General features: G+C 37.7%; 1 protein-coding gene across 2 annotated transcripts in view; it reads left to right on the forward strand.

Annotated features, from left to right (window-relative positions):
* The window catches only part of LOC145259837 (failed axon connections homolog), a 54516-nt gene extending 32720 nt beyond the window's left edge, over positions 1 to 21796 (forward strand). For both annotated transcript variants that reach the window (XM_080117666.1, XM_080117665.1), the window contains exons 4-6: positions 1507 to 1706; positions 11529 to 11645; positions 21237 to 21796. In XM_080117666.1, the coding sequence (XP_079973792.1) occupies positions 1507 to 1706; positions 11529 to 11645; positions 21237 to 21349 (430 nt within the window). In that variant the 3' untranslated portion in view covers positions 21350 to 21796. The remainder of the gene's footprint in view (positions 1 to 1506; positions 1707 to 11528; positions 11646 to 21236) is intronic.
* Positions 21797 to 22933: the final 1137 nt, after the last annotated feature.

The following is a 22933-nucleotide window of genomic DNA, read 5'->3' on the forward strand; positions in this document are numbered from 1 at the left end:
ATTTCTCCTCCACTGACCGAGGACAGAAAAGGTAAAGTGTAGTATCAGAATACACTACACTGTGATATTGGCCCGAAGGCTGTTCTTCAGTATTTCTGTGAAGCGATTTATTTATTGAAATAAAATATAAGAAAAGGACATTATTGAAAAAAATATACAATAAAAATTAAAATAATTAAAAAAAAAAATAAATAAAACTAATTTCAATGATTCTTAATTAAAAATTTTAAACGCGTTTTCAATAATTCTTTTTTTTTTTTAATGAGCGCAAAAAGTGTTTTCAATAATTCTTTTTTTTTTTTTTTTAAAAGAGCGCAAAAAGTGTTTTAAATAATTAAAAAAAAAAAAATGTCTGCAAAAAGTGTTTTCAATAATTCTTTAAAAAAAAAAAAAAAAGAGTGCAGAAAGTGTTTTCAATAATTCTTAAAAAAAATAAAACTAATTTTTTTTATTTTCTGGATAAATCTCAAATTAACAAGAAGATAAAACCTGACATAATTTTATGTTTCTGAATTTTTAAGATCATCATACATTATTTGGATGTTTGGAATTCTTCAATTCTTCAGTTTATTGTTTTCAATGTCAGTTGTTGTCCACATAAACATCTAGCGTATTGGATAACGTACTTAGAAAAATGAAGTTGTAAAGTTACACTCTTCTAGAGTCTAAATGCACAATACTCGTTAAACACGAAATACAGTTGCAAATTACTTAGAACTCTTACCCTATCATGGTTGACGGAAAGATGACGTTCTACCCTTGTTGATTATACACAGTGCCACTTTGATGTAATGAGCTACTATTTGGGATATAATTGCAGGGACACTATATAGGGAGTTTAGCAGCAAGATGACTGTTTACACTACACTTGAACTTCTGCATGTAAGTACAGGCGGGGAAACAATAACCCGGAAGGGAATTCCAAAGTCTAGCAGTTCTGGAGAAGAAACTATTAGAGCAGAAGTCTTTCTGGCATCTGGGGATATCTACTTTGTAGGGGTGGGATTTTGCTGCTTATCAGGTTTGCTGGGGGTATTTACATCGAAAGGGGTACAATGGCTTGTAGTTCACCAGAGCATCTACCATTAAAATACTTGTAAAATAGGCAGGGGGATGCAACACTTCGTCAATGGGACAGAGGCTAAAGCCTAACTGACAGTTTGGGATCAATTTGGTTGGCAACTCTCTCTTGTACCCTGTCCAAGATTAAGAGACTAGAAGCAGATTTACCAGCCCAAATGTGACAACAATACTCCATACATGGGCGAATGGTGGCCTTGTAGAGGTATAGGATACTTTCAAGCTAAGTACCTTACTAGCACAGTAAAGAGATCCCACCTTCTTTGCAGCAGCCGTGGCAATGCCCTCACTGTATCTGTTCCAGTCAGACTATCAATAATGAATGAGAACATTTTTTTTTTAGAAAAGAACATAAGCAAACATTAAAATCTCGTTTATTGATTATCGTAACATGTTAAAGTTTTCTCATTAATCTTTAAATTTCAGGATTTTAGCTCTCAGTCGGTGGGTCTATGATTACAACGAGTCTCTCTTGAAGAAGCAGTTACCATTAAGTGGTTCCATTTTACGGAGAATCCAGTCAAAAATTAAAGAGGAGGCTTATTGCCAGGGTTACGGCCGCCACAGTCAAGAAGAAGGGGAGAGAATTTGCAGACAAGACCTGCAAGCTTTATCCACTCAAATTGGTAAGTAATAACTAACAGTTATACTTTGAACTTATTTTAACGTAGTCGTTATATCAAAGAAACAGAGAATAGGAAGAAACTCGACTTTCTTTTTTAACAAAAGCTTTTATTAATTTTATAGTAGGTGTTGTCGTCTCACCACATGTTGGCCAAGTAAGCCTCTGGCTGGCTTTGAGTAGGATTTAAACCGCTATCTCCAGACAATTCTCACCTGAAACCCTACCCAAAGCCAGCCAGAGGCTTAGTTCGCCAAAACGTGGGGAGACGACAACAACTACGAAAGGCAGTAATTGCAGTGGATGTAGTTAGATTCGGAGTTCTAATCCCATCGCGGTTACCACCTGAAGAAGGCCAAAGGAATAGTTGGCCGAAACGTTGTGAAACAACTAAGAAAAAGATGAGGATAATAGTTCGCAATAAATAAAATTGATAAATAATATTCATCTCAATAATGAATTCCAATTAAATAAAATAAAAGCCTTTATATCTGGTATTTCCAACAACGCATTTTTTCTAAATATTTAAAGTGTTAATTTCTCATTCTCCAGCCATGTATGACTTTTAGTCTCTGCTGTAATATCACCCGCGTGCCTTGAACACATGCTCTTTCATCATATCTCAAACACCACTGTCCTTTTGTCTCTGCTTTGATGTCACATTACATATGGCATAATCATGCTGACAAACCAGTTCCCATTCGATCACTGAAGTTAAGCAACATTGAACCTGGTCAGTACTAAATGGGTGATCATTTGGGACTTCCAGGTGAGGTATGTGCTCTCCGTTTATATTGGCATTGTTTCCAGTCTCGAGCAGTGCCAATTCAAGAGAGGTGTGGTTGGTGATTGCGCAACCCTTGTCTCATAATTACACATGCAGCTTCCCCTACAAGGGGTATCCTTTATATTTCGAGATGGAACGGAGGCATCAACGTCACTTCGCACAGCCAGCTTGGTTATTTGCACATTTTTATGCAGCTACTTCCAGCGTCAGCGGCTTTGTTATCTATATATCTATAAAAGTGAGAATGTGTGTGTGTGTGTGTGTGTGTGTGTGTGTGTGTGTATGTAGACACTTCTCAACCTATATACTTAACAAATTTTTGATCTAAAGACTTGAAATTTGATATATAGGGAATGTGGACATGTGGAAAACCTTTTAATCGGTTTTCATCCAGAAAAAAGGACTGCTAAGGGGTAAAAATTAAAAAATTGGTACTTGGGGGGTCATCAGATTTTTATCTGTTTGTAAACTGTTTCACGAGGTTTGAAAACACTTTTTAAAAATTGTTGCAAGTTGGTTTAATGGTAATCGTACTTGATTCACTCTCTCTAGGTTTTGGTTTTGATCTCAGCTCAAGTTCTTTTTTTTTTTTACTTACAAAAAGTGAACTGCTTAGCAAAAATATAATACTTGCATGCACCTGTCTCAGTTTCTTTCCATTATTTTTTTTTTTTACTTCATTTTTTTTAAAGTAATTTAATGTTACATTTAATACCGGAAAATGCCGGGTACATTTAAAGTGCCACCCTAAAGGAAACAACACTACAGCTTTATTTTAAAACTTTTATTGAAAAAATTAATTCAGGTAACTTGAGAGCTGACATCTATTTAATGTAGCCGCCTTCTGACTCAATCACTGCCTCGATATGGGTCTGGAACTGGGAGCATGCCTTTTCCACAAGGGCCAGCAGGAGCTCGGTGAATACTTGGTAGATGGTGGTGATCAAGCTGGCTTTGGTGTCGTGGGAGGTCATGTTTGTGATGTTCTCAATGTATGATCAAATGAAGTAATCCAGCAAGTTCAGGTCATGGAAGAAGGAGGAGGGACCAGTGAGAGAAGGATACAAAGTCATAGCACTCCTTCTGAAGCCAAGCCTGAGTCTCTTTGGAGTTGCGGAGCAGTGCCGAGTTCTGCTGCCACCTGATTGCAATGGCCACATGATTGTACCAGGGGATCACTACACTCTTCAGCACATCTTTGGTGTTGACTTTCAAGCTTACTTCAAAGATGTGAGGTGGCATGATGTGGCCAACACTTGAAAGCACACCAAAGACCATAACCATGGCCAGAGACTTTGTTTTGATCACTATGGGTATGGCCCTGTATTTTTCGCGGCAATCCAGTGATGAATTTAAGGGTGTTCGCAACGATCTTGTTATCATAACTTGGATCGGCGGAGAGGTTTTCATCAAATGGAAATGGAATCATGCCGCATTTTCTATGGTGACAATTCTATCGTTTCACCCTGTACAAGAAACAACATAAAATAATAAAGGTCATTTGAATAAAAATACTAAACCTGATATCAGCCACTTTCATGGGAAGAAACAACATGCATAATCGAATATCAAAAAGATAAGTTAAATGTTGGATGCTTGAAGTATACACAGGTGTAATCAAATCAAACTAAAGTCAGCTCAATCCAGTTAAATGTCCTTGGGGTGTGACTACAGTAACAATGCTGTCCTAAGGAGATGTTTAAGGTCGTCACATATGGTTATATAATAAAAGCTTGAAATGGATATCAGAGTTGACTGACGATTTGGATTGGAGAAGAATCAAGCCATTGAATTCCTGTGTGCATAGCTAATAACAATCACCGTCACCAAGAATAAAGATATATTGTTATATTTTCTGTTGGTTCATGAGGGAAGAGAAAACAAAGAAGAATATCACACGCAGCAGCACGGTCCTGAACAATTTCGTCCATGTGACCTAAAACGATCCTGAACACCTCTGTCGACTCAAACCCAAACGCCTCTGATGATTCATCACGACAATTCGACACAACACAATCCTGACCAACTCCATTGATTCGAATCCGAACACCCTCAATGATTCGATACAATCCCAAATACAATGACTTAGCACAATACGTTACGAGAGCAACCTTGAGAGTTACTCGCTGAATGATTGTTATAAGTTTTTTATAGCCTTTGGACGAACTCATTTTCACCGCAGGCATTGGCATACAATTCTCGAGTACTTCCGTGCATGCTCATCAAATTTTCATATATCAGTGTCGGCAAGACGATCTATATTTGAAAACACATTCGTTGCCAGGAATGTCTTCTTTAAGTAGCCCGCTCTCGCCTCTCATGCAATCGGGTGAGTCTACTTTTATGGGGGTGACGCCAAGACCACTCTGGTCTTGTAACTGAGCGTCTGGGTTCGATTCCACCTCCCCCTTCCAGGGCCACAAGACACTCACGTTGTGGTCCAATGTTTAGAGGCTCTGGAGTAGTCGTGCGACGTTCCCCATGTCTGTGGGGATAATTTCCTGGGTGGTCGCATCACCCTTCTGCTATGATGCACCGGTTGGTCTTCCTCAACCTCCATCATCTCCGGGGAAGCTGTGTCATCCACCTCCATCTCTTCGCAGGGTGATATTTTCTTGCTGTAGATCTGTTGCAGTAATGTCTGCTGTGTTTGTTTGTCCATATTCAAACGTTACTTGTAGCAGGTTTCCCATATTGGCGACGCCATGTAAAGTGTCGGCAAGATGACGTATATTTGAAAACACATTTGTTGCCGTTGTAACTGAGCATCGATTCCATGTCTATAGTGTCATAATTATTTTAATCATAGAAATACAACACTTGGAGAGCACCTGTTCCAGGCACTGGTGCTAAATTGTTCCTCTTATTTTATTTCTTTCTTTTTGGACTTTAAAAGGGGTCAGAAACATTGAGAATTTCCCATTGCTGGATATCTTGCATGAGGGTTCCATGGACTGAAGAATAATAATGATTATGACTTGTTTGAGAGGGAGAGGTATGATAGTCTACCCTATGTTTGTTTTTTCTAAGTGGTTAGATTTCAATCAACGATTATCTTATTTTTTGACAATCAGTCATGTTATATTATTTGTTTTTCATTCTTACGATGAATAGGTTGCAAGGAGGTACTATGAATTAGTGGCCAGATTTATAGGGGCATCCTAAGTAGGGAGTTGTGTAATGAGATGCTTGTTCACATTACATTTTAATTTTTGCATGTTGGTACAGTTGAAGAAACAGGGAATAGGAAGGGAATTTCAAAGGCAAGTGTTTTGGAGAAAATAGCAATTTTAGTAGAACGTTTTTTGGCATGTGGACACCTCTCGAGTGAAAGGGTGGAATTTTACACCTAGTCAGGAGTATTTACAATGGAGGCGAGTACAAGTGGAATAAGCTTGTTAGAGTATGGTCCGTGGAAGTACTTGTAAAAGAAGCAAAGGGATGCAACAATGTGATGATGGGGCAAAGGCTGGAGCTTGGTAGACAGTGCAGGAGCGATTCAGTTAGAGAATCTTTTTTGTACTTAGGCAACAGATTTGAGAAAAGAAGCTATTAGAGCAGGAAGCTTTTCAATATTTGGGGACTATAACAGTGAAGGGGTGGGATTTTGCTGTTGGTTGGGTTGTTGCATAGCGATCGGGTGTTCATATTGGAGACACATAATACAGAAGATGATAATGACATTTATATACTGTTTATATCACGACGACGACTGTGACAATTCCTGGAGACTTCATATTATTATTAATACGAAGCTGAGACATTTATGCAACAGTTTTTGTTAACACATATAGAGGGGAGAATACATTATTGATGATGGTGGACAAGACACATAATACGTTGATGGAGTTATACAAAGTTTGTTTACAAGATGATAGATAAAACATATTTACCTTTTCCTTTTGTTAGAATGATAACAAACGAAGACAACAGTTTACAAATATAGATGGTTCTTTATTCATACCAGCTGGATGATTAATGATGATCAGGGATTCAAGCCTTTTTATTACATTGTCCTATCTCCCCCCCCTCTGACCTCCAAGGGGGCGTCAGCTCCCAGTGTGGTTGACTCGACTCTGACTAAGTTGCTCTCTGGCTTTGTCTCTCTTCTGTCTGTTTCTGACTTCGAACTCTGTCTCAGTATATTAGAAAACTCCTTTCTTGATGACGTCAGAGATATGGTGAACAGTGTGACTCCCTCACGTTTCAAATTACATGTGCGCTTTGCACATGCATCCACACACCTTTGGTGAACAAAGAAATTCCTAAATTGAATTGTATCGTTTTAAACCTATTTTGTTAATCATTATTTCTAAACTTGTATTGTCCATTCTTTTAACTGACATATTTGATATCCAGTTATTTCTAAAAGAATGAACAATCGAATACATTCATGATTTAAATATCTATCTCTGACATAAATAATATTTAGTTATTTGTGAGAACAAGGATTTCAATATGTATTCTTTTTTAACTCTTTTTACTGTGTTCGATTCTAACCGTTTCTAAATATCCGTTTAAACTTATCTAGTTTGCTCTTTTACTTACTGGGGTCTGTTGAGCTTTGTAGATAATGTAGAAGCTATTAGGTTAAAGACTCTTTTTTTAGATGCTGTCTAAGAAGGAGAGACAAGTGGAAAATGCACCAACCCAAATGTGGTAACAATATTCCATATCCTCCCATTATTTTTGATGTTGAAGGATGAGTCTCCTTGTTGCTTCAGTTGCTTGGAGATTAGGTAGAAAAGTATCCGTTCTTGACAATCAGCCCAACAGGTAGGGGGCAAAGAACTGGCGCAGTACCTGTCCTGTTGGACTGAGGTACGTTACTTGGATATTACCTAGGCAGTCCACCCTCCCAAGCCTTACTAGCTGGCTTTTGGGTGGGGCAAGTTTATCATTTGTTGCTTAGGCTGCTTCTACTGGGGAATGCTGATGAAGATGGCCGGCAATTTTTGCTAGGCCAGAGTGTTCCTCCTTTAAGGCGGATTTGGCTGGACATCCCCACTTTCTGACCTTGTGTCACATCTTGCTGAGGTTGGCAGCAAATTAATATATACTCCATGAGTGGTGGCTTTGTAGAGATACGTGATATTGGCAGGTGTGAAAAGTTTACTATCTCGAAAGAGGGCGCCCACTCTTTTTGCAGCAGACTTGACAGTATCATCTATGTATTTATTCTGATGCTTCCTATCTAAAAATACAATGTTCACTGATTATTTAACTTTATTCAACTTTGGTACTTCTGCATTTATTGATCTGCAATTATTGATCTGCAATTATTGATCTGCATTTATTGATCTGCAATTTTCACAAAGATGGTTTGGGCTCCTTCGGCAGCTGACGGAAATTACCGAAAAAGGTCAGCAGAGCCTTCCTCAGTTTTTAACAAACGTGCTGTCTGTTTTTTCCAGTCGTCCTGGACTTCTCCTTGCCACTGGACTCAAACAGTGCCGATTCAGGAGAGGTGTGGTTGAGAATTGTGCAACTCTTGTCACACAATTATATGTGCAGCTTCCCTTACAGGGGGTATCCTTTATCTTTTGAGACTGAACGGAGGCATCGAAGGGATTTCTATTTACACAAGTAGAAATTAATGACGTTCTCTAAATCTTTCTCTTTCATCCAGACATATGAATTTAGAGATAACTATCTACATCAAAACATTTCTAAACCTGTTCCTCAAAAAACTATAATGGATTTTAATTCCGTACTGATGAACATCAACCTTCCTAATTTCGTAATGGATTACCAAGCAAAAGATAGTTAATACTCCACATCATTAATAAAAAAAAATACTGTGTTAAATAAAACTATTTTTTAATATAAAATATATATATTTATCAGTGGTGAAAAAAACCAGAGTAGAGTCCTCAATGTGTAGCCATAGCAGTATATATATATGACGAAGCTAGTCAGATATTTCCTCTTCTTTTTGAGGATTTCCCCCTAGCTGAAACAATATGTAAACTCATTCTGGACTCACAGTAATAATTTCCTATATATATATATATATATATATATATATATATATATATATATATATATATATATAAATGCTGTGTTCGAGTTTTTATTTATTTGCTTCCCCACTGAACAAATTAGGCACAAGGCCGTTTTTTAATGTGGAGAGATTGGGGAAATGGGGACCAGCTCCCCGGGGAGTAGGGGGGCTGGATAGTGACAATTGGTATGAAGGGGTTCCCCTACATTGACCAATAACTGATTGCTACAAGAGCAATGGTCTTATATGTGGGGTTGCCCCCACATATAGTCTTTGAATGCAGTATCTGCCGGAACAGATACTACACCTTGATCTTCATTTATTCCGTTTAAAGAAAAATTACAATTCAAAAAATTTCAATATAAAATTAAAAAAACTACAAAGTAAAATCTCCAAAAGACAAAACAAATTTAGGCACAAGGCCCTATAGGATCTGGGGAGGGGGGAGTGTTGCAGGGTCTTTGTAACTAAAGTAAAAATGGAGTCTGTGGTGACTTACTCTTGACTGGCAACATTTACCACAATATCTCATTCACGCTGTGGAATCTAAACTAACTAATGAAAACCCCAGCGTTTTTGCAAAAAACATATATTTACAACTTGTGTGTGTGTGTGTGTGTGTGTGTGTGTGTGTGTGTGTGTGTGTGTGTGTGTGTGTGTGTGTGTGTGCGTGCGTGCGTGCGTGCGTGCACACATGCACATTTTTTTTTTTTTTTTTTTTTATCTTGTCCAAAAGGCCAAGCAATCCCCAAATGCTGTGTTCAAGTTGATTGTTATTTGTTGGTGTTGTTCTTTAGTGTTGCATTTTATTTATTTTTTTTTTAATTATAAAGGAGTTTATAATATTTAAATGAATATTTAAAAGTCATTGACAACCACTTTCATAAATTGCTTACCACACACGTCAATACTCAAGCAATATCAATTTTTAGCCATTACTCTTTTAATTAAAAAATATGGAGAACGATGCCTGTCCTAAACTTCAGCCACTCTATTAAAAATACCACCGTTTTCGAACCAGGCTCCAGCATTATGGTTTCCCCACATTGGAGCGCGATTCTTTATGCAAGGCATGCATAGCGAATTAATAAAATTAAACTATGTCTTACGAGGGGTGTGCAATAAGTAATGCCCCTGACTCACTTCCCATAGCAGTAGAGCAACGAAACTTGGCACAGTTATTAGTCTTTCTCTACATAGGAACCACCCAGAGTTATGTATTTCTTTCAGTTTTTGTAGAACACCCCAAGTTGGTCCTCCAACCACGACATGACTTCAGAAATCAAGGCTGCATCATCTAGGAAACGCTTTCCTTTCAAAAACAACTTCATGGTTGGGAAAAGGTGAAAGTCTGAGGGTGAAAGGTCAGGAGAATAGGGAGGATGGGGAAGGATTTCATAACCACATGCCCGTGCTTCTGATCTGGCGACATGCGAGTTGTGGACCGGAGCGTTGTCCTGCAGGAGGAGGGTACCTTTGCTGATCTTGCCCCGTCTCTTGATTTTGATAGCTTCCCTTAATTTCCTCAAAAGTGAAGCATAATAGGCTCCTGTAATTGTGTTACCCTTTGCCAGGAAATCTGTCATCACTACTCCGTCCTGGTTCCAGAAGACTGTGAGCATGACCTTGCCAGCTGAGGGCTGCACCCTTGCCTTCTTTGGAGGTGGTGAGTCCAAGTGCTTCCACTGCATTGACTGGGCTTTGGTCTCTGGATCATAGTAATGGACCCAGGTTTCATTCCATGTAATCAGTCTTTTGAAAAACTTTGACTCATCTTCTTGGTACATCTCCAAACTCATCCTCGAGCACTCAACACGTTCTCACTTCTGGAATGGTGTGAGCAACCTGGAAATCCATCTGGCAGACACCTTATGCATATGCAAATGGTCATGAATGATAGTTTCCACAGACTCTGTACTAATCTTGACATCTTGGCCTATTTGGCAAATGGTAATGCGCCGATCTTCCAAAATGTCAGCCTCAATTTGATGGATAGATGCCTCATCAATGGCAGAAGGGGGGGGGGGGGCGACCAGGTCTGGGAGCTGTTTCCACAGACTTCCGGCCATGTTTGAATTCACGATGCCAGCGTTTTACAAGGCCATATGACGGGGCATTATCACCATAAGTTTCTTTCATTTCATCAAAAGTCTCCTGTGGTGTACGTCCTTTCAAATACGAAAACCGGATCACTGCTCGACATTCAACAGGCTCCATTTCACACCTGACTCAGTTCAAACACCTGTAAAGCAGAAACCACAGTTCAGAGCTGTAATTTGCTACAAAGCCCATAGAGATATAAATCATCGCACATGAAAAATTTCAGCTAGATCAGACAACTGGAAGTGGGTCAGGGGCATTACTTATTGCACACCCCTCATAGGTTCATTTACTTGATTGCTACTTGTTGGACTTGTTCTTGAGTGTTGCATCTTATTTTATTTTTTTTTTTGGAAGAGAATCTATGATATTTAAATAAATATTTTATTGTCGTCGATAATATATTTTCCCTTTTTAGTAGCATTATATGTAACCATGCAATCAATTACTATGAGGTGCCCTCAATAAGTTTCCAGACTTTTTTTTACAGGCATTTAAAATTGTTGTAGACGCTTGAAAATTTAGTATGTTATTACTATACATCTTCTGAGATTACTGGCCAATTTTTATGATTTCAGGTTCAAATAAACAGCTACAGCAGGAATTGGAATACACCCTACTAAAGCCTGATTGTCACAGCTGGTGAATTTCCAAAATGCAGTCTGAATGTAAGAACACAGAAGAACGATATGTAATAAAATTCTGTATTAAACTTGGAAAAAATTCCACAGGATTGTATGGAATACTTCAGACTGCTTTTGAACCATCTTGCATCTGGAAACTTATTGATGGCACCTTGTATTTCAATCGTCTTTACCGTAATTTCTGAGGATTGCTATCTCAATAAGAACACTTCATTTTTTTCTGTTGATATTTCGTTTACGTTGTTAAAGGAATTTTTTTTTTTTTTCATTTTTATTAAAATTTAATCACAGGTCAAAATATGTTCTTGATGGGAAATCAACCGTGTGAAGCCGACAGCGCCATTTTCGGAATGTTAGCATTGTTATTTATGTTGTCGGAGAATAGTTTGATTAACCAAATCCTTAAAGGTAAGGAGTAATTTCTACCTTATTGATATTATTATTTTAGAATCTTATATAGAACAGCATCTGTTAGAAAATGAAAGGGAGGCTAGAGAAGATGATGCCCAAAAGTAGAACTCAGAAATCGCATGACTTCTGTGCTACTGTCTTTGACAACTGAGCAGAACAGACATAAAACTTTGTTGTCTTGGCCATCTCTGGCCGAGGAGACTGGGAGCAGAGACGATGTGCATAAGTGGTTAAAAGTTGGCCTGCTTATCTATGTAAGTAACCTCCCTCAACTCCATTTCACTGCAAATGGGTCTCTCTCTCTCTCTCTCTCTCTCTCTCTCTCTCTCTCTCTCTCTCTCTCTCTCTCTCTCTCATGTACATGCACTTCTGTTTTTGTTCTGTCTAAAATAAAACTTTCAAAACAAAACAAGCATCAACAAGTTTTTGATAAACAGCATAAGAACAACAGAGTTTTGTAATATTTTGGAGATTTTTGTCTTTTGTTTGGTTTGTTGGTTGGTTGTTTTTGTTTTACGGCATATCAAACCTTTTCAGATTATTTAATGCCGAATCCACTGATTTGGAAGAAAAAGTTTTTAATAGGATATTGTTTTTGTTTTTTTCAAGTCGGTTTCTATTTAACCCATAGTTGGGACCCTAACAGGTACTACTACTCCAAAGTGGACCTGGGAGCAATGGCAATTAAGGGGTGGCTCCACACTCCCCAAAGCCCGCAAGCTGGGGCCTCACCATCGGATATAGTTTAAGGTCATATCCAGGACCTTGTCTTTTGTGCTTAAGTCTCATTATTATTAATGTCTCTTATTACATGTCTATATATGTAGTCGTGACACATCTAGTGTGTGTACATACAGGGTGTCCCCAAAAAGTCACTGAAGGGTTTTGAACTTAAATAGATTCTTTATTTTTGATGATATCATCATGTAATTTTCACATAATCTAAGATATTGGAAAATTTAAAGTAAAAATGACAAAATTCAAACAAACTTTATTCATGAAAATTAATGTCTTTTAAATGTTTCCCATTTTCAGCTTCACATATTTGTGATCTTTCCAAAACATTATTCATGACAGATTGCAGAATCTCTGGATTGCGATTTGACTCACTTATTTCGTTCTGCCAACTGGCAGACCTTGAGACGTCAAACCCCAAAACCTGCAAGAATTGAAGGAAAACATCAGGAACGAAATAAGGGAGTTAAATTGCAATCCAGAGATTCTGCAATCTGTCATGAATAATGTTTTGGAAAGAGCACAAATATGTGAAGCTGAAAATGGGCAACATTTAAAAGACATTAATTTTCATAAATAAAGTTTGTTTGAATTTTGCATTTTACTTTTTTAAATTTCCCAATGTCTTAGTCAGATTGTCTTAAAGTTACAAAAAGATATCGTCAAAAATAAAAAATCTATTTAAGTTTAAAACCCTTCAGTGACTTTTTGGACGTCCTGTGTATATATTCAATGATAAAGTCACTATACCTGTTTTTTTCTGTTTCTCGATCTTCTCTGATCGATTCTTTCTGTAACTGGTCAATGCTGTAAAGGAACATCTGACGAAACCATAATGCTGATTTTCTGGCATGGATTACTTTATCCGTCTACGAGTGAACAGGGGGTGGGTTTTAAACCATCGCATTGTTGATCCACTTCTTTTTATTTTCTTTTTCTTCAATGCATTTTCGCATTTGACCCAACACGTCTGCTTCGTCCAAAATTGGAAGCTATACTGCACTTGCATGCAAGTGAAAGGATATCTTTCTCTCTTTCTTTCCATGTTTTCTTTCACACAAAGCGAATGATATTTCAGGCGTCACCGCTGACCTCAACTGCAGCGTTTGACATAAGTTAACACTTAACCCCTTGAACTCTTTTTCACTAACAAACCTGCCAGCAAAATCCCAATTTCCAACATGCCAGCGTAATCCGGGATAGATTATATATCGCATTCACAACCTGGGTTACAACAAAATATGCACAAGTGTATAATGTTTATGTATCCGCGACAGTAAGAAGTTATCTTACATCTTGCTCAAATAAAAAATAACCCTCACACCCCAAAATCAGACCAAATAGAAAAATAACCCTCACATCCCAAAATCAGACCAAATAAAAAAATAATCCTCACACCCCAAAATCAGACCAAATAAAAAAATAACCCTCACATCCCAAAATCAGACCAAATAAAAAAATAACACTCACACCCCAAAATCAGACCAAATAAAAAAATAACCCTCACACCCCAAAATCAGACAAGATGCAATAAAACAATAAAGAACTTATTACTCAAGAGGATCCAATTGAAAAAATAAAAAGATTATTTCTCCATGGATATAACCTGACACCATTCCACGATGCATTCCATAGTGGTATTTATTCTGCATTTTGTATGGTGAGATAAGGACTAATTTCTATTTTATTATTATCATTATCTTGGATCTTTTACAGCATATCTTCGAAATAAAAAGTAGTCCAGATGCACAAAAATCAGAAAAGATGCGATTTCAAAAAAAAAGCTTATCACTAAAGAGATCGTTTCTCCACCCACATAAATTAACACAATTGCATGATGCATTCTACAGTGGTGTTTATTCTGTATTTTGTATGTTGAGAAATTATTGTTTGATCCATCCTTATGTTAAGATTTTTAATCTAACCCTAGCCCACGAATCCACTTGCAAATGTTTACTGTGAGAGTTTACTGTAAATGTGTTATATATTGTCTTATTAGAGAGAGAGACTTAGTGAGAGATAGACAGGGTATATATAAAGAGAGACAGGGACATTTTAATACAGACATGTAATTCATGGATTTAGATATATAGATAGATTGATTGATAGTTAGAGGAGATAGTTTGACATTTATGCGTTTGACAGTTCTGTGAATGGGAGTGTTTCTATAACACTGACACATATGTTTCTTAACCTATTTTTGAGATGATGATTTTCACAAAGTTCTTATAATATAAATTCACGATAACTTTCTGTTGAATAACATAACACGAAGACGCAGATACAAAAATATGGTGATGTGCCTTTATTCCATTTCGACCGGTCAATGGCTTTGCATCAAGGAATTCAAAGTCTCTACATGATTTCCTTCTTCTCACCTTCGCTTCCAAGGCAGAATGTCAGTTTTGTTTGTCCGACCCTGTCCGACCTCTGACTTCTCTCTTCTCACCTGACTGACTAACTGACTTACTGACCTACAGCTCTCTATATTGAGAAATCATGGCGTCATTGCGTGACCAAACACGTGCATCTCGGACTCGTGGCCTGACATGCCTCCGTCTCTAAGCATGCATTGTTCCTCACGTTTCTACAAAGCCAATTTCTCTAACCCACTTTACAAATAAGTATGATATTTTCCATTGTTCGTTTTTTAATTTCTTATTTTAACTTCACAAAATTCATCATTACATTCCTTTTTCAATAAACAGATATCTAACTATTTTATTTGAACTAACAATGGTAATTCTACATTCCATTTTCAATAACATTCTGTATTATTTATTTTAACTTATGATCGGAATTCTCAATTCCAAATCTAGCTTTTCAGGTTCGAATCCTCGGCTATCCTATCTCATATTTATTCACTTACAAGAACAGGTAACTTGTTCTTGTAACAAATGTAATCCTACCCACACGACGTTTATTCAGAAATAGGGCATTTTTTTTCTGGTGCTATCCTTTGCAGATGATTTCAATCAACAATTACTTTATTTATGGCAATCCAATATCTTTATTTCTCCTGATCAGCTGACTTGAATCAATCAACAATTATTTTATTTTTGACAATCAATCATATTGATTTTTTTTCTGACCATGTGCATGTCCATGTCAAGTGTGCATACTCCTGCTAGATGATATTTTTAGTACATCTTACCTGGATATTTAACAGTAGTTCTTGGAAAGAAACTTTGTTTATGGAAGTTCTGTTTGGGTTTTAGGTAAAGAGAAGAAAAAAGAAAAATTATTTAGAAAGAAAGAGGCATTATTTACTTCCTTCCCACTACTAGAAAATGTGACACAAGGTCAGAAGATGAGGAAAGTTAAACTAGCACCCTTAAAGGAGGAGCACTGTGACCTATTAAGAATTACCTGGGCAGCCCCATTAGCATTTTCAGGTATGGGTGCCTCAAGCAGCAAGCAAAAATCTTAACCCCCTCCTTTCTGTGAGAAAGAGGCTGTGGGGAAGAGAAGAGGACATCCCCACTCAATTTTGAAGTGTTCCGAGTTTGAATCCAGTTCATTAAAAAAAAATCACTTTCACTTAGGATGGTGGCAACCTTCATGTGGTCCCTCTTGTAAATACCTGATGTCTTTCTAGAAATAATTCTCACTAGAAAAATATTGGGGAAACCAATGCTGACAATAGAATCATCAGATTCATGCAATATGATGATGATGATGATTGATATTAACTGTTTGTTAAGATAAATAGATATTTTTTCTGATGGATCACCGCTTATCAAGGCCCGTAGGTCACTCAAGGATTGTCACTTGGACAATGATCATCACCATGAGAAAATTGAAAACAGTGGATAAAATAGACAAAAAGTTACTTAAGACAACTTGATTATCCAAGAAGACAGCTAAAAAAAGTACTTGTTTATATTAGACTTGAACACAACTATGTTGTAGTCAGCAGGGAAGCAGCTTCACAGTATTTTGTTCTTCAGAAGGGATTTTGTAGGAAAAAAAACCTTGTTCATGGAAGTTCCATGTTGTTTTTGGTACAGAGAGAGTGAGAGAAAGTTAAGTCCTTTGTTATTGTAATAGACAAGGGCTAGCTGTGAATGTTTTGTAGTGGAGACCAGAAACTGGAGCCCAGTCGAGCACCTACCATTAACATAATGATACAGTAAAGAGAGGCCAGCAATATCGCTTCTATGTGACAGAGTCTGCAAGGTATAGAAGAGACCTACCCCACTAGATTTCAAAGTCAGTTTTGTACTCTATCAAGAGAGGAAAGGGTGTTCTGGACAGCACCTCCCTATGGGGAGTATTATGGGCAGATGCTTTTCAGACTGATATGCTAATAGATATGTTGCGCACACACGCACACAAACATATCTCAAGTACGCTAAGTTATTTGCCCTTGTCTCAACTTTAGATTTATCCAACAGATGGCGTTTTCTACTTCCTGTTTTGCTCTCTAGCTATTTCCATTATTGACCTATCTCTCTCTTTTTCTCGTCTAACTAAACCTAACCCTAACTTATCTCTCTTTTTTTCGTCTGACTAACCCTACCCCTAACCTATCTCTCTCTTTTTTTGTGTTCTAACTTGTCAGTGTAGACACATGTTCTTTTTCACTGAACCATCCATGTGAACACATGCACTTTTCCATTTGCTTCGGCAAGCAAGACTTACGTTTTAAGCTAAAACATAGGTACCTTTGTTTTAAGGTAAGGCGATATAATATGAACTAACGAACTCTCGTGTACAACCACACACACATACACAATGAACATATACGTGCAACGAACATTTCAACTTCATGCATGCCCGTTCATATGCACATACACACGCGGGTGCACAACACTCTGTTATTGTTCATGATTTCTCTGTTTAAATAAATATTACTTGTATATATATATATGTGTATAGGTATTTTGTTTTTTTTAATTCTATGTTGGAGCCGACATAACGATCCCTACAAATCGCTTCCGTTACAACTGCATCAGGGGTCAGGTATTTTCTGGAGTTATAGAATGATGCAACTAGTTTTTGCACTCTGTCCAGAGAGGAAAGAGTGGTCTGAGTGAGACCTCAACAGATGTGGCAGCATTAATCCGTCTTCAGACATATCTGGATCTTACAGAAGAGGAGGACTGCGTCAGAGGTCAGGTATTTTCTGGAGTGGCGGGATGGCCCAACTACAGGGTGGTCAAAAAGTCAGGTAACATTTTAAAGAAAAACGATATTAGCAATACACGTATATTTAAGTACCATACATTGAAATATAAAATGAAACAAACATGAAATATGTTTATTTTGTTAATTGTCGTCCATTTCTCTCTATCATTCGCTGGAAGCGATTAACCACTGATTGTGTAACACATGTAATCATGTCAGCTGATATCCGCGCAATCTCCTCTTCAATAAATAACTTTAAAGACGCTATTGTATCAGGCTTCTTGCCATAAACGCTATCCTTTACATAGCCCCAAAGCCAGAAATCAGGAGGGGTAAGTTTATATATTACACTCAAATATTTAAACAAATAATATTAAACGAATAGAGATTATAATGGATCATATTGTTTTTTCTACCTTTAACATGTTACCTGACTTTTTGACCACCCTGTAGATTTTCCTGCGAGGGTGGAACAATATATTGAAAAAAAAAGTAGAGCTGACATTTATTCAATGTAGCCGCTTTCAGCCTCAATCACCACCTCGATACAGGTCCGTAATTGGGAGCATACCTTTTCTACAAGCACCGGCAGGAGTTTGGCGAATACTCGGCAGATGGCAGCTATCAAGCTGACTTTGGTGTTGCAGGAGGTCATGTTGGTAATGTTCTCGACGTATGACCAAACAAAGTAATCCAGCAGGTTCAGTTCGGGGAGGAGGGGGTAGTGAGAAGGTTACAAAGTCGTAGCTCTCCTTCTGAAGCCAAGCCTGGGTTTCTTTGGTCTTGTGGGCCAGCGCCAAGTCCTGCTGCCACAGCTAGTGTCTGCCAGCTGCAACCTAATTGCATCATGGGATCACCACACTCTTCGGCACATCCACGTACACTTTGGTACTGACTTTCAAGCCGACTTTGAAGATGTGAGATGGTTATGATGTGGCCCTCAATTGAAACCACACCAAAGACCATAACCATGGCCAAAAATTTTGTCTTTCATCACCCTGGGCACGTCCCTGTTATTCGTAGCAATTCAGTGATGCGTTTTGAGGGTGCTGACAATGGTCCTGTTGTTATAACTTGGCTCTGTAGAGAACATGAGTTGTACAATAGCACTAATCGTGCTCGTTGAACATATATATATTTATATATATATATAAATTCACCAGTCATCCCTTTTTTAAAAGATGGAATCACCTAATCATCGAAGACAAGATGTAAGAAAGCAAGCAAGTTCCACAGAGTTTTATAATTATATAGATTTAAGAGGCTCCCAGAAAGATCATTTCAAATAAATTCAGAAAGTTTTCTGATTGGTCTACAATATAATGAATTGTAGACCAAGTGCGCTTGGCCTTCTGGTCAAGATCAAAGTGTAGTATCTGTTCCGGCAGATGCTGCAAACTATGACTAGCTATGACTAGCAAAGACCAGATGTGGGGGCAACCCCACATGCCTGACCATTAACCAGCTCCCATTTCCCACCTCTCGGGAGCTGGTCCCCTTTTTCCCTTCCCCCTCCCTTCACTCCTCACATTAAAAATCGGCCTTGTGCCTAATTTGCTCGGTGGGGGAGCAAATAAATACCATCTGTTCCGGCAGATACTACACTTAAGATAATTTGTACCAGTCAATGGAGGAGAAACCCTCTATACTGGGACAATTATTATTTTTGGTAACCAGAGTGCCCCCTTTTTGCCTACTTTAAGGGGAGCTGGTTTTTACCTCACATTAAAAACGGCCTTGTGCCTAATTTGCTCAGTGGGGGAGCAAATAAACACCATCTGTTCCGGCAGATGCTGCAAACTATGACTAGCTATGACTAGCAAAGACCAGATGTGGGGGCAACCCCACATGCCTGACCATTAACCAGCTCCCATTTCCCACCTCTCGGGAGCTGGTCCCCTTTTTCCCTTCCCCCTCCCTTCACTCCTCACATTAAAAATCGGCCTTGTGCCTAATTTGCTCGGTGGGGGAGCAAATAAATACCATCTGTTCCGGCAGATGCTGCACTTAAGATAATTTGTACCAGTCAATGGAGGGGAAACCCTCTATACTGGGACAATTATTATTTTTGGTAACCAGAGTGCCCCCTTTTTGGGGAGCTGGTTTTTACCTCACATTAAAAACGGCCTTGTGCCTAATTTGCTCAGTGGGGGAGCAAATAAATACCATCTGTTCTTCAGATGCTGCACTTCATTTTCTTGTTCTCTTTCGGTGGAGGAGAAATCCTTCACGACTGAGACAATTTTTATGTTTGTACCTTTTCTCCACGTTAAAAAACGACCCTGGTGTCTAACTCTGTCCCGTGGGGAGGCATAGTAAATAGGTACAATATAATTAATTGTTTTTATTCAGGATCGTGTATGCAAAAACAACATGCGTACAAACACGTTTACACATTTTGATTTTATGTCGATGTGTAAACATCAACTTCTACAAAGATGTGCATGTTAGTATTTGGAGTGTTGTTTTCCACTATGGTATCACACACACACACACACACACACACACACACACACACACACACACACATCTAGTTTACAATTTACATCTAAAGAATGCATTGTGAGATGGCATTATTTTATTTTATTATTTACTTGTGAGCCAGTGTTTGCACTCTCAACAATCGCCTATATGAGAGACAACAACATGGCCAGAACAAGTAGAAAAGATGAAGACGAATAGAAAACCATGGCAAATAACAGTGTGTGAGGGTGGCAGATGTCAAAGTGGGTGGGGCACACCAGGTTTTATATATACATTATCAAATTTCACACAGGAAAATGTCCGATTAGCAAAGATGATGAATTATGATTTATTTGGTGTCATAAATTTTCAAATAAACATATCTCAAAGAGTGACCTTTGCTTTGAAGAATATTTAACTGAGGATTATTTTTATAGTGAGAATACAGGAAATATAATATTGATTATTTAAAAAAAATGTTAAATTGTTACAATCTTAAATTTGTGATTTTTTTTTTTTTTTGTGGTGTTAGTGGTTGAATAAATAAGTATTAGGGAAAATACATACAAAAATATTTTTGCTCATGGCAGGATTAGTTGTGAATGACTATCCGCTTCGCGTGTCTGTCACCGACTCTCTGGTAAACCGCTTCTCGTACTCGTACAAGGACGGAAGTGGAAGTGATGTCATAGAATAGTTCATTATTGCTGGTAATAGGGGTGCATTTTTCAAATTATTTAAACAAATTTCTTAATACAGGGTGACCTAAAAAAAATCGGGCCCCAACTCTAATTAGGCCCTGTTTCTTAGTGCTTTGTCCGAATGAAATGAAACTTTTGTCATAACTAGTTTATTATATTCAAAGCATCACATCAAAACACTAGGGTCTTTGGCCTTTTTTTCTCCGTTCTACAGCATATGTTCTAGATTGCCTCCATTTAGCTTTTGTTTTTTGGGGGGGTTACCCTGTATACTCAGTCATGGATATATGGACGATTTCATGAAGGTTAACTAATTTGCATATTTCTTTGAAAAACGAACGCTCATTAATGAATGATTCATTTTTTTTATGGTTTCTTATTAGGTGATTGGGTCATGCCTTGTCTGGAGCGAATTCCACAAAATTTCAAATATTTTTATTAACAGTAAATTATAAAGATAGATGTTGAAATAAGTGTGGAATTTCCACAGAATTTTGCTAATAAATATTAATTAAGTTAACCCTGTAGTTATTTTCTTCTTTTTACATTTTTCTTTCAGACAACATTCATCCAAATTTAAAAACATATGTTGAAAATATGAAGAAAGAATTCTGGCCAGATTATAAACAAACACAGTCGGATGAAACGGAGAAAAACCTCAAAACTTCATAGAGAAATATTTATTGAAAGCAGGAATTCTCAACCGGGTCCACAGAAGCTGTAATAGAACTCATAAAAAAAATCATATTTTGGGGGTCCATGTTAAGGGATCTATATGGAAATTGGTTGAATATAAATAACAACATGTATAACAATTATACTGCGCGCACACACACACACATACACACACACACACATGCACACACACACACACACACATATATATCTGTATATCTATAAAAATAAAAATGTAAATGTTTGTTTGTTACAAACAGGTAATTTAAAAAACAAGTGGACTGATTGCTTTGAAATTTTGCTATAGCATTTTAATCTAATACAAGTGTGTTTTTATTCTTTAATATAAAAACTATTACAATATTAAAATAATTTCTCTTTCAAAGTTGTTTTTCCTTGACAGGAGACGATCTCTTTGAATGCAACAAGTATTCCTTCACATTACATTTTTTCTTTGTTTTTTTTTTTTCTTAATGCTTGTTTTTACTATTTTGCTATAGCATTTTGCACTAATACGCTCTGTTTTCATATATTTACTATCAAAGAATAAAAAAATATTATTTTCCTATGACCTGACAATTGCTGAAAAATATTGATCATGACAAGCACTGACTTTAGTGTACTTTCAACTAAACAATACATCAGCATGTATTATTTCATGTTCGTTTTTCAGTAACAGTTATTATTAATAGAATAGTTTTGCTATAGCTTTTGACTGGAATACAACTATTTTGGTAAATGAGCATTTCAGGTGTGTAAATTATTAAACTTGCATAAAACCATAAAAAGCTTTTTGGGGGTTTAAGCACATTATTAAACCCACAACATAAATCTTTAATTTTTTTTTGTGTTTTACTTATTAGACTTACATAACACCATAAAAGTATTTTTGGTGGACGTTTAAGAAAATTGGCCTCAACCTGTTGCAATATTTTGGATGTATAATGGGGTAGTTATTTAATTGCTGCCCACATCGGCAATATTTGGCATAAGGCCTGGAAAGTGGGAACCCCGCAGGCTCCCCTAAAGGAGGGGCACTCCTGCCATTTTAAAAATTGCCTGAGTAACCCTGTCGGCATTCTCCGGTCGGGGCGCCTCAGGCAGCAAGCAATAAACTTGCCCCCCCGGAAAGCCCGGTGGCAAGGCCTGGGAGGGTGGACCTCCTAGGTATTACCAAGGCGGTGTACCTCAGTCCAACAGGTGCTGATCCGGTTCCCGGCCCCTCACCTGTTGGGCTGAGTGTCAAGTGATGAATCCTTGACGTGTACTACTCTGTCTCCCTGCAGCCGAAGCTGCTAGGCGACACATCCCATCATCCCAGAGGTATAATGGGGTATGATCCCACACAGTCGGGTGATTCTATTTATAAACGATGCTGCTAGGAAGTGACGAATCGAATTAATTCACATTCTGCTACCAACCAATCAGAAACCAGAATTGCTCCATAAATATTAAACCTTTTCTGTAGCAATTGTCTCGACACGGTAAGAATATTTTGCTCTGTGGAACTGTCTACTGCAAACCAGTCACCTCTCAGGACTTGTGTGTAACAACGAACCATTGGAAACTGTTCTGTCTACT

This window comes from Euprymna scolopes, chromosome 35, assembly GCF_053919585.1.
Source record: "Euprymna scolopes isolate OS-2025 chromosome 35, ASM5391958v1, whole genome shotgun sequence".
In the NCBI taxonomy this organism is placed as follows: Eukaryota; Metazoa; Mollusca; class Cephalopoda; order Sepiida; family Sepiolidae; genus Euprymna; species Euprymna scolopes.